At 46.0% G+C, this 13,373-nt stretch overlaps 1 protein-coding gene across 6 annotated transcripts in view; it reads right to left on the bottom strand.

Moving 5' to 3' along the window:
- The window catches only part of PTPRT (protein tyrosine phosphatase receptor type T), a 1,030,325-nt gene that overhangs the window by 819,555 nt on the left and 197,397 nt on the right, over positions 1-13,373 (bottom strand). For all 6 annotated transcript variants that reach the window (XM_075901349.1, XM_075901354.1, XM_075901347.1 and 3 more), the window contains exon 2: positions 12,741-12,866. In XM_075901349.1, coding sequence (XP_075757464.1) covers positions 12,741-12,866 — 126 coding nt within the window. The remainder of the gene's footprint in view (positions 1-12,740; positions 12,867-13,373) is intronic.

Below are 13,373 nucleotides of genomic sequence, written 5' to 3'. Positions count from 1 at the left end.
CCGTCTGCCAAATTTACCCACTCACCCACTGACCCTGTCTTGGCACTGCACATGGCTCTAGCTGCAACCCCAAAACCCTCTGACCCCATCAAGCCAGACCTGTTAGTTTGGGTCTCTGTATTATTAAACCTGGACATCATTTGATGTCCCCTCTAAACCACTAACCCCATTATCTCACAACTTTTGTCTTGCCAAACTTGTCATTCCAGTGTCCACTGTCTCTTGCTTCCCAATACCCCCTGTCGCCAACTTCCTTTTGTCAGCCACCTCTGTCTTGCCTGGAGCCGCTGTCTCTACCAACCTTGGCATGCTGTGTCCCAGCGACCCTGGGCTTAAATTGGCAACCTCTCATTTCCCCAGATCCTGCCCCACCACCCCCAGTGCTCCGTAGCCTTGCCCCATTACCGTCGGTGCCCTTGCTCCACAAAGTCCATGACTGCCTGTTGTGCCAAGATGTGATCCTGCCCCACTGATCCTGCAACTGCCTGTACCACAACCTCTGAGGCACCCCAACCCTGCTCAGACACCTTTAGATCTGCTGCCCCTAAAACATAGGGGCTGTGTCTACACTGGGCCACTTATTCCGGAAAAACAGCCGCTTTTCCGGAATAACTTGCCAGCTGTCTACACTGGCCACTTGCTTTTCTGGAAAAGCAATGACGATCTACTGAAAAACTATGCTGCTCCCGTTTGGGCAAAAGTCCTTTTCCGGAAAAACTATTCCGGAAAAGGGCCAGTGTAGACAGCCCAGTAGTCTTTTCCGGAAAAAAGCCCCGATCGCGAAAATGACTATCGGGGCTTTTTTCCGGAAAAGCGCGTCTACATTGGCCACGGATGCTTTTCCGGAAAAAGTGCTTTTCCAGAAAAGCATCCTGCCAATGTAGACGCTCTTTTTCTGGAAATACTTATAACAGAAAACTGGTCCGTTTTAAGCATTTCCGGAAAAGGGTGCCAGTGTAGACACAGCCAAGCATGAGCTGTGCCACGCCTAGCTCCATAACCACTGACCCACTGCAACCCACCCTCTGTTGCCCTTTGACCTCTAACCCCTGCCCTCTCTTAGCCCTCCTCCCTTAACCCCTAACCCCAACCCAGCCCCTTGCTCCCCAGTGCCTAACACCTTTGACCCCACCAAATCCCTGCTCCCCCCAGAGCAAGGCTGCTCCCTGTAGGGAGCATGGCCATTACTGCTGCATGGGCAGAGGGAGCGGCTGTTGGTGGTGTGCCCGCTCCTTCCTCCTTCGTGCCCCTTCCATTCCCCAATGGGTCTCGCACCCCCATGGGTGGGTGGGGGGTACAGAGCCCTGGCTGGACAACCATCTTAACTGAGGGAGGGAGGTGCCTCCTGCACAGCCTCCTCCTGGTGCCAACTCAGCTCCAGTGCTGACACTGGGCAAAATCAGTCCTCACGGCTGCCGGAGCTGAAGCAGACTTCTGTGTGGTAGCTCAGGCTACTAGGGTGAGCCCCAGCCCCCAGAGCCTCTGCGAACAGCTGGCTTCAGTTCCAGCAGCTGCCTCGACCTGGGAACAAGTGGTTCATGGCCCAGCACTGGTCCACAGACCGGCGGTTGGGAACCGCTGCTTCAGAGAACCAGAGTATCCTCTATGCAAACGACAGTATTTCTACAGAGACCCACATTAGAAGTTACCTTTTCCATCAGGATCCACAGAGGAAGGTGGCATAGCACGTTCAGTGGTGACATAAAAAAATTACTCTGCACATGGATGGAAACATCAGAGGGAACACTGGTTCTGACATAGGATGCAATGTCTCATAAATTGGACTTTAAGGCATAAATCCATCTGCTTTTTAGTCATAAGAACAGACCAAAGGTCCATCTAGCCCAGGATCATGTCTTCTGACAGTAACTAATGCCAGGCGCCCCAGAGGGAATGAACAGAATAGGGAAGCATCAAGTAATCTCTCCCCTGTTGCTCATTTCCAGCTTCTGAGAGACAAAGGCTAGGGACACCATTCTTGCCCATACGAGCTAATAGGCATTGATGGATTTATCCTCTATGAATTTCTCTGGTTCTTTTTGAACCTCATTAAAGTCCTGGTCTTCACAACATCTTGTGGCAAGGAGTTCCACAGATTGACTGAATTGCGTGAAGAATTTTTTTTGTTTATTTTACATCTATAACTTATTAAATTTCATTTGATGCCCCCTACTTCTTGTGTTATGGGTATAAGTAAATAATTTTTCTCCATACCGGCCACAATTTTATAAACCTCTATCATATCCCCCTTTAGTCTCCTCTTTTCTAAGCTGAAAAGTTTTAGTTTTATTCATCTCTCCTCTTATGGTGCTAGTTCCAGACCCCCTAATCATTTTGTTGACCTATTCTGAACATTTTCTAATGCCAAGATTTTTTTTGAGATGAGGCGATCACATCTGGACACAACATTCAAGATGTGGATGTACCATGCATTTATATAGAGGGAATATCTTCTTCTCTATTCCTTTAAAACTTATTACTAACATTATGTTTGGTTTTTGACTGCTGCTGCATTTTGAGTGGATGTGTTCAAAAAAACTATCTTCTATGACTCCAAGATCTCTCTCTTGAGTAGTAATTGCTAATTTAGTGTCCATCATTTTATATGTATAGTTGGGATTATGTTTTCTAATAAGCATTACATTGCATTTATCAGCATTAAAATTCATCTACCATATTCTTGCTCAGTCGCCTAGTTTTTTGAGATCTCTTTGAAACTCTTCACAGTCTGCTTTGGACTTAATTATTTTGTATAGTTTAGTATCATCTGCAAATTTTGCCACCTCACTGTTTACCCCTTTCTCCAGATCATTTATGAATATACTGAATAGGATTGGTCCCAGTATGGATGCCTACAGGACACCGTTAGTTATCTCTCTCCATTCTGAAAACTGACCATTTATTCTTGCCCCTTGTTTCCTATCTTTTAATCCGTTATCAATCCATTAAAAGAGCTTCCCTCTTATCCCATGACAGTTTACTTCCCTCAAGAGGCTTTGTTGAGTGACCTTGTTAAAGACTTTCTGGAAATCTAAGTACACTATATCCACTGGATCCTTTTTGTCCACATACTTGTTGATCCCCTCAAAGAATTCCAGAAGATTAGTGAGGCAGGATTTTCAGAAATTATGTTGACTTTTCCCCTCCCTGCACATTGCGTTTACCTATTCTGTTCTTTACTATAGTTTCAACCAGTTTACCTGGTACTGGCAGTCAACTTACCTGTCTGTATTTGCCACGATAACCTCTAGAGCAGTTTTTGAAAATGAGTGTCACATTAGCCATCTTCTAGTCATTTGGTACAGAAGCTGATATAATGCATAGGTTACAAACCGCAGTTAGTAGTTCCGCAATTTCACATTTGAGTTCTTTGAGATTAGAGAGACTATAAAAATAACAAACAAACAAACAATAATGGAGGATTTCAACTTTCCCCATATTGATTGGGTACACAATATCCATTAAATCAGCTCCTGTACCTAATACTTGGAAGATAGCTAACATGACGCCAATATTTAAAAAGGGTTCTAGAGGAGATCCTGGCTCTTAATACATTTAAAAGGCTGGTATGCCACAGGGGGACCAGGCACGAGCTGGGTCCCCCTGCTGCACTTCTGATTTTTAAATATATTAAGATCTGGCAGGCTCTTAGTACATTTAAAAAGCACAGGTGCAGCATCTGGGACTGGGTGTGAGCTGGGAATCAGCTGATTCCCAGCTTGTGCCCAGTCCCCACCATCCCCTGCCTCCCCTACCCTTTGTGCAGATGGTGATGGGGGGAACTGGCTTTTAAGCCACCTCTCCCCAGCACGGCCTTCTGCTACCCCTCACTTGCTGCCTCTGATACAGGTAGCAAGGGAGGGAAGCGACTACTTGAGAGTCTAGGGGTATGTCTACACTACCCTCCTAATTTGAACTAGGAGGGTAATGTAGGCATACCGCACTTGCAAATGAAGCCCGGGATTTGAATTTCCCGGGCTTCATTTGCATAAAGCCGGCCGGTGCCATTTTTAAATGCCGGCAGTTCGAACCCCGTGCCGCACGGCTACACGCGGCACAGAGTAGCTAGTTTGGATTAGGCTTCCTAATCCGAACTAGCTGTACTCCTCATTCCACGAGGAAGCCTAATCCGAACTAGCGACTCCGTGCCGCGTGTAGCCGCATGGCACGGGGTTCAAACTGCCGGCATTTAAAAATGGCGCCGGCCGGCTTTATGCAAATGAAGCCCGGGAAATTCAAATCCTGGGCTTCGTTTGCAAGTGCGGTATGCCTACATTACCCTCCTAGTTCGAATTAGGAGGGTAGTGTAGACATACCCTAGTTGACTAGTCGCTTATATCCCTAACATTTAGTGCCACTCCCCAACCAGCATGACCTGTTCTGTCCTTCTGATATATTTTATAGCCTGGTATTAATGTGTCCCATTGATTATCCTCATTCCACCAAGTTTCTGTGATGACTGTTACAGTATATCAATATCATCATTCAATAGGAGGTACATCTTATTATTTAGACTTCTAGTATTTATATATAAGCACTTTAAAAGGGGGTGGGACTGTTCTACTGTGTCCTGGAAAGTCTCATCTATGTATCTCTCTGCCTACCTTAGCTCCTCCAGTTCAGCCACTCTGGTCTCCAAAGCCTATATGCAGTCCCTGAGGACCAGGAACTCCTTGCACCAAATGCACACATACGCCACTGTCATATAAGCACATTAGATGCAATAAACTGGATAGACCCCACTCTGCTACTGGGCTTCTGTCTGAATTCTCTTTTTACTTCTAGAGATAATTAAATTAGATCAATAATTAGATTTCTTTTAAATCAGGTGGTTTTGTTTTTAATTTAGTTTAATGGAGTTTAAAGAGTGCCAAATATATCTAGTCCCCTTCAAACTCCTCCTCTAAACTCTTTCACCAAACTCCGCCCGTTTGCTAAGCTGCCCTGGTCGCTTAAGAGTGGGCTTTGCCCTGGTCTTCCTGAGTAGCTCTGCCCCCGGATTAGGTATAAAAGACTCCTTAAGAAGCTCTCAGCCTTGCCTAGCAGGCTTCTAACTTCAGCATGGTGTCCTTCATACAAACAAGATTAGCATACAGTATCTTTCAGGCAATCAACACGTACACCCCTCCACCCCATACACACACGCACACTTATCCCAAGTGTCACGTTATTGTTCCTCCTTCACCTGGAGAACTCCCTTATGAAACTCCCCTGTTAGCTGCTCCTGTTCACTAAGCTCCCCATGTCACATAGGGGCGGGCTTTTTACAGCCCTGGCATTCCTGGTGGGGAAGGTTTAAAACTCGGGCTAACTGAAGGTATTGTCATAGGGAGTTCCAGCTCTTTTCCCAGGCAGGGAGCAGGAACTGAAAGGAAGGAGACAGGCTTGTTGCATTTATCCCCTCAGATAGGCACACAAAGAGATCAGGAGAACATGCTGTCTAGGGGTACTGCTGGCAAAATCCCTGACCTATGTGCACTAGGCGCTCACGTACCAGTATTGGACTGTATGGGTGAGTCTTCACTGCACCCGTAGCTCGAAATAAGCTACGCGATTTGAGATATGCAAATTGCGTAGCTTATTTTGAGGCAATTTCAAAATAGCTTATTTCAAAATTTGGCACTGTCTACACAGCAATTATTTTTAAATAAATTGCTATTTCAAAATGTCCCTTACTCCTTGTAGAATGAGGTTTACAGGGACATCGGAATAGCGAGCTAGTTATTTTTCAAAATAATAGATGCACTCAAAAGATGTGGAATAGCAATTTCAGGATACCTTCAGTATCCCGAAATAGCACTGCAGTGTAGACGTAGCCTGTATATGCACAATCATTCAAAGGAGAACACAATAGCTCCACAGAAAGACCAGGAGGTAATAGTAAATCTAACACTGAATTAGTGTCAACAACATGATACTGCTGCAAAAGGTGCATGCCTTATTGATTTTGTATTCATAATAGAATTGTATGTAATACAATTAGAGTAATTACTCCAGTCTGGTCAGCCCTGGTTAGGCTTTTATTGGAGTTAATTAGTTAATGCTTGTAAAGTGCTTTGAACCCACAAATGTTAAATATTTTCACTATGATGATGATTCAATTGCTAGTGGGCCAGACATGCCCAAGGTTCTAGGAGTACTGAAAGTGTCACGGTCTGTGAAAAGGCTTTTATTTTTGCTTGGCTGGCCATAATGTAGGACATTGTTTCCTTACAGAAATATCTGCCTCTAAGAAATCCAAACGAGAGGCATACACAATCATCATATTTCCTTACACTGACCATCCATCCTGATTTTTCTGGGACAGTCCCAATTTTTAATGTCCTGTCTTGGTGCCCCATGCAGTAGTAAAATGTTCCGGAAAGTCCTGGGACTCCAAGTGCAGCTAGAAGCAGCAGTGTGTTGCTAATTCCCCTCCCCTTCTCTTGGAAGGAGCCTGGAGGGACGCTTCCTGAAGCCTTTCCCTACGGCTGGGAATCCAGCCAACAGGAGCAGGGGCAGATGTTTCCTGATAGAGAGTGTGAAAGCAAGTAAGTGGCTGGGGGAGGGGAAGGCTGGGAACCATCTCGCCATTCAGCTGGGTTGCTGGAGGTGTGGGCAATGCGGCGGTGGGAGTGCAGGTGGTGCAAGGCTCAGATGAGCTGTGGGGGGCAGTGCGGGTGGTGCAAGGCTCAGATGAGCTGTGGGGGGCAGTGCGGGTGGTGCAAGGCTCAGATGAGCTGTGGGGGGCAGTGCGGGTGGTGCAAGGCTCAGATGAGCTGTGGGGGGCAGTGCGGGTGGTGCAAGGCTCAGATGAGCTGTGGGGGGCAGTGCGGGTGGTGCAAGGCTCAGATGAGCTGTGGGGGGCAGTGCGGGTGGTGCAAGGCTCAGATGAGCTGTGGGGGGCAGTGCGGGTGGTGCAAGGCTCAGATGAGCTGTGGGGGGGAGTGCGGGCGGCGGGAGGTTCAGATGAGCTGTGAGGGGCAGTGCGGGTGGTGCAAGGTTCAGATGAGCTGTGGGGGGGAGTGCAGGCAGCGGGAGGTTCAGATGTGCTGTGGGGGGGAGTGCAGGCAGCGGGAGGTTCAGATGAGCTGTGGGGGGGTGCAGGTGGCGCGAGGTTCAGATGAGCTGTGGGGAGGAATGCGGGCGGCGCAAGGTTCAGATGAGCTGTGGGGGGGAGTGCGGGCGGCGCGAGGTTCAGATGAGTTGTAGTGGGGAATGCGGGCGGCGCGAGGTTCAGATGAGCTGTGGGGGGGAGTGCGGGCGGCGCGAGGTTCAGATGAGCTGTGGGGGGGAGTGCGGGTGGCGCGAGGTTCAGATGAGCTGTGGGGGGGAGTGCGGGCAGCGCGAGGTTCAGATGAGCTGTGGGGGGGAGTGCGGGCAGCGCGAGGTTCAGATGAGCTGTGGGGGGGAGTGTGGGTAGTGCGAGGTTCAGATGAACAGTGGGGGGGAGTGCGGGCGGCACAAGGCTCAGATGAGCTGTGGGGGGGTGCAGGTGGCGCGAGGTTCAGATGAGTTGTGGGGGGGAATGCGGGCGGCGCAAGGCTCAGATGAGTTGTGAGGGGGAGTGTGGGTAGTGCAAGGTTCAGATGAGTTGTGGGAGGGAGTGTGGGTAGTGTGAGGTTCAGATGAGCTGTGGGGGGGAATGCGGGCGGCGCAAGGCTCAGGTGAGCTGTGAGGGGGAGTGTGGGTAGTGCGAGGTTCAGATGAGCAGTGGGGGGAGTGTGGGAGGCACGAGGCTCAGCTGGGTTGCTGTGGGGGAAGTGCCCGCAGCCAGCATTTCAGCTGGATTGCTGGGGGGCGGGGGAAGAACCAGCACATGGCTCAGCTGGGAATGGGGAGAAGACACGCAGAACCGGCTGGCTGGGGTATGTGTGCAGGGAACCCATGTGCCACTCAGCTGGGTTGCAGGAATGGTGGGGGACGGGGAGGGGGGCGGAAGCCCTGTGGAGTGGGGAGGGAGCACGGCAGTAGGAAGCCTGAAATTACCTTCCCTGGTCTGGAAAAATCTCTCATCCAGGACCAGGCCAAGGATGCCAGACCAGGGAGGTCCAACTCCTACCCCAAGTTCCCTCCTACACTCTCCCTTCTGGCCAGACACCCAACCCGCAGTCCACTTCTGCACCCGCAGTCTACTCCTAGCCAGACACTCTACCTCCAATTCACTCTTGCACCCTCCCTCTTGACAGACACCCTACCCCCACCCTGCTCCTGCATCCTCCCTCCTGGCCACACACTGCACTCTACCTTGCTCCTGCTCCCTAGCCAGAGACTCTACTCCCACTCTGCTTCTGCACCATACCCCCCAGACAGACCTCGCAACCTCTCCCCATTCTGCACCCCCCCAGATCTTACACCCCATCCCTATCCCACTCACTGGCAGCCCTGTACCACACACTGAACCCCTCATTTTTGTCCCCACCCTAGAACACAAGGGGGTCCATACAATTTATCAGAAAAGTAAATCTGATCTATGAGAAGCCCTAAACCTCAGCCCTCCCTGTCACTTCCCCTCGCCCGATGGGGCTGGAATGCCAGAGGGGTGAGGTGTTTCAGGTGGGGGCCACAGTGAGCATTGGGGGTGGGGGAGGAGTATTTTTGGTTCTCACTTATATGGTTTCCCACCTGATTTTTCTGTGATTCAGTGGCCCCTGACCCAAAAAAGGTTGCCCACCCCGCCATAATGAACACATTGACAACTTTTGTGTTGGACATCAATTATTTTACTTTATTTAAAATGAAGTTTGATAAACTAACATGAGAAAGTTAAAATGCTTAACCTGTTTATACATTTAAACCATTCTCCCTAGCTGCAGCACTAAGAAAATGGCTTGGGCATAATTTATGTAATTAACGGTACATTTTCTTTAGTAACTGGTAGTCTATGGAAAGGTTTACATTAAGCCAGGTGGTTCATGGACCAAAACATTTGAGAACCACTGAAATAGAGGAACTCCTGGCCTCTCCCCTCAAATGAATGCAGTGCAAGTTGGATTAATGCAATTTCAATATAGTTGCATGAGAGAGTCCTAAGGGGCCCAAATCCATCCCTATTGGTAAAGGACAGTGGGAGGAGTTTTTAGATGGGTCACAAGACCCCTTTTACTTCCAGTTATGTGTCCATCTTGACCCTGGAAGTACTACCTTCAGGGGTGGGATTTCATGTGTCAGATGGGTGGGGCCTAAGAGATCAAGGGCATGGCTAATGAGACCAAGGAGTGTGGCTAATTTTTGGTTCTGAAAATATGGTCACCGTATATTTGCTAGCAGCCAGAAGAAGGTCAAGGACTATATTCCGCCTGCACAACCCAAAAATAGCACTTAAGAAGAGAGAGGCCCTACACTGGAGGAAAAGGAGAGACAATGGAATAGGCTTGTTTTCTGTGATTAGTGCACATAAATAGAGTTGAAACTGTTGTCCTGCCAGTGCTCCCCTATGGTACATTTAATCAAAGTGTGGTAAACACAAGGTTCAGTTTTGGGCAGCAACTCCAGAAAGATCTGCATACACTGGAGAGAGATGAGAGGAAAGCAAGAGCAATAAAAAAAGGGTTGCGGCATAGGGAGGGAAAGAAGAAACGATGTGAGGAAAGATTAAATGGTCTGGGTCACACATAGTCCTGAGAAATGAAGGCTTAATTGTCTTCAGCACATAAGGTTATAAAGAGGCCAGCAAATGATTATTCTCACTAGTCAACAAGAACAGAACAAGAACTAATGTGAGGGAGCCACAAAATGGAAAACTTGGGGTAAGAAGTAGGAAAGGTTTTATAACTCAAATAGTCAGTGGAACAAGTTGCAAAAAGTAGCAGCCCACCCCCCACTGGAGATATTAGACAGCCATCTTTTGTTACAATCTCCCCTGCTATGATGCAAGAAGGTGAACTAGAAGTCCTACCTACATAGGTGCCTTGAATATTTTAAATAGAAAGGCGGGGTAAAATATTTAAAAAAATAAATAAATCAGAGGATGGGTAGCCTATGACTCACCTTGGTTATATTTTTAAAATATAACATTTATTTAATAAAACAACATCTGGGGACTTAATTCTCCAAAGAATTTAGCATTTTGTTTCAAGTCCTGGACAATTTATCACAGAATTCAAGGCAAACAATAATTTTTGCTAGAAATGATGATAACGAAATGTCCAAAAACTTTAACATTGATGATGGAGCTTCGGAATCTTTTGAGGCATTTTGGAAAAATAAATAAATAAAGAGCAGAAAGTTGACCCAGGAAGGAGACCCTGGTAGCAAATTGTCAGTGTAGAAATAAAAACACAATAAATTAAGCAGCTGTCTCAGAAGAGCACTCACAGCTCCATCAGTTGGGACTGCTTATGTTTAGGAAACCAGACACAGAATGTACATAAAAACAGTACTGATCACAGAAATGTTGATGTAGGCTGGACTACAGTGGTGCTACACTTTGCCTCTGCATGAGAGCATCCATGAGAGCACCCCGCATGAGAGCACTATTGATGAAAAATATCTTCGTATCTATCTGGTAAAAGTCACTCTTTCCATGTAGTCAGGATGGCACCAAGATCACTGTGGTACTACCTGTTGTTAGGCTAAGATATGGCCCAAAATACCATCCTGTTAACAAAAATATTATGGTATAGTAATAATTTTTCTTCTGCCATTCAAAACACAATGGTAGAGTACAAGATGGTTTGTTTTTGTGCATGGACATGCACCATTCTGGGTTACATTATCTATAATGGATTTACATAGGATTTCAGCGTGTGCCAATCTATATGTGCAGACACTTGGCCCAACTTTTTCAGCATGAGGTCACAACAAGATGTTCCACTTAGTCATGTGGGTGCCAAAGTCTAAGGCTATGTCTACACTGCTATCTCAAAATAAGATACACAATTTCAGCTATGCAAATTGAGTATCTTATTTCAATCTTCTTTTGAAATAACTTTCTTCATAATTTGGCACTGTCTACATACCACCAAATTTCAAAATAACCCACTATTCCCAAACGCTCCTTACTTCTCTGGAATGAGGTTTACAGGGACGTCGGAATGGCAAGCCCAAAATAACGGACTTGCTGTGAAGATGTGGGATAGCTATTTCGGGATTCTCCAGTATCCCAAAATAGCATTGCAGTGTAGACATAGCCGAAGTGTCCCACACTGAAAACAGGTCTTGCATTATGACTGCATAACATGTTTAGAAGAAGAAATGTACTAACTACTTTTACTAACAGTTATGCACGATCATATCCAAAATAATGCAATATTTCAATATTGCAGTTAGAATGAGAAAACTGATATATCTGGTACAATTGCTTTGTGCTGCAGAAGCATCCCAGATTACATACAGTGTATAGACACTAAATAACAGATTCCAATATCTAAACTGAAAACAAGATGCAACCAGGGCATAACTGAAAATTGAAGGCAATAGAGAAATTGCTCAATGTGGTTAGTGTTGACATGTTTACTTCTTAACGGCAGCAACTGTGTATAGAGACCAGAACTGGCCTCAACATCAGTGGCTCAGGAGACTGACATGGGAGGCAGAACTATGACTGCACTAGCCAAAGGAGGAGCTGTTGAAAAATCTTTCTCTGACTCTATCAGAGGAGTGGGAGCTACAGGAAATCCTATTGGATAACATTCTGGATTGGTTTTGCCAATTTTTCTCATGCTTACCTTGTGAGAACACAACGAGTAGTCCTGTGGCACCTTTGGGTGCGTTTAGACGGCACCCTTTTTATGCTACGCAAATTGTGTGACTTAGTTCAAATGTATTTTGAAATAACGTGCTATTTTGAGACAAGAGTGGAACAAGGGTGGCAGGGATGCTGGAATAGTGCACCTGTTATTTCAAAATCTATTTTGAAATAACAGGAGCGGGTAAAAGACACGGAATAACTCTGCTGTTTTGACGTACCCTTAGAGTCTAACAAAAATATATGTAGTATCATGAGCTTTAATGAGCAAAACCTACTTTATCAGATGAGCCGCAGAAGAATAACAGGTCCCCAGAATTTATAACAGAAAAAGAAATGGGGGGAAAATATCTGTCAATTGTAGGCTGGAAGTGTCCCATACTTAGTTTTTGATGTAAAAAATGAGGTGTTTAAATGCAGGGAAAGCTGGCTTTATAATGTGACATCCAGTTAATGTCTTTGTTCAAGCTCTGGACAGGGCCAAGCACCATCTCAATTGCCCTGACAAGTGTTTGTCTCACTTGCTCTTAAACATCTCCAGTGACGGAGATTCTACAACCTGCCTGGGCAATTTATTGCAGTGCTGAACCATCCTGACAGTTAGGAAGTTTGTCCCAATGTCCAAGGGACAGTTAAAGTGTTAGAAAGCCTGCCATCCCTGAACTTCCTGAAAAGAGCAATCCTGCAGGGGGTTGAGCACCTTCAGTGACATATGCAGAACTTTCATCTCCCCTGGCTTCAGAATTTTGCTTCTCTCCAGATCAGGTGCAAACCCTGAACCATTTTCTCTGAAACCCACCCCTCTCTCCACCTAAGGGTTGAAATAAAATTACCCCCAAAATGCCAAATGTCTATATTTTGCTGAGTTGTACCAGTTTTGTCTATTTCTAATTGTTATGCATTCCTGTACTTGGTAACTTTTAATATGAAAGCCAGTTGTATATAAATCAATTCATTCCAACCCATATAAGCCAGCACAGAGTTCAGATGTAGACAAATTCTCACAGGGCATCTCACCCGAATACGAATGCTCTGTCAATGGCCTTTGCTGGTCTGCAGTTTCTGTACTTACCAGTCGGGAGAACTGGATCCATTGTTGGCTTTTCCCACGTGTTGAGCTGCTCCCAGGTAAATCCATTGGTCCCCAGTGCCACACTATAGCCACAGTTACTATAATGTTCATCAAAAGAACAACCACCTGAGGGCAAGAGAGATGAATAAATACTTCAATTTCTGTCTATTAATCACTTCTGTTTCATGATGTTATTTCATTTACATCAGTGTATGTATAAACTCTGCAAGGAAACACACAAAGCAAAATGAATTTCTGGCACATTAGATTTCTGTATTTGCTTTAGGATACCAAAGAAAGGCTTCCTCATCTTAACCCCCCACTTTTTTAATCTTATTTTCTCTCTCTCTCTCTCTCTCTCTCTCTCATTGTGTTGCTATTAGTGAGGCCAGTGATCATAAATTCATGACTTAAGCATTTAAACAGCAGTCTAGTATTTCAGTCATGAGCATGAGAATTAATGTCTGAACTTCAGTAATGCTTTCCTACCTACAGAGCTCGGGACTAGATGTTGGAATAAGAGGGAGGAGCAGAAATCCATAGGGCAAATGTTAACCATGGCTTCATTGTTCAAATTGTCAAGCCTTCCCTACCTTTACACTTTTAAATATTCAGCAGTACGAGGTGACATTT

The sequence above is a fragment of the Pelodiscus sinensis genome, chromosome 18 (assembly GCF_049634645.1).
Source record: "Pelodiscus sinensis isolate JC-2024 chromosome 18, ASM4963464v1, whole genome shotgun sequence".
Lineage (NCBI taxonomy): Eukaryota > Metazoa > Chordata > Testudines > Trionychidae > Pelodiscus > Pelodiscus sinensis.
The sequence above is the reverse complement of the archived record's forward strand: the minus strand, read 5'-3'. Positions and strand labels throughout refer to the sequence as shown.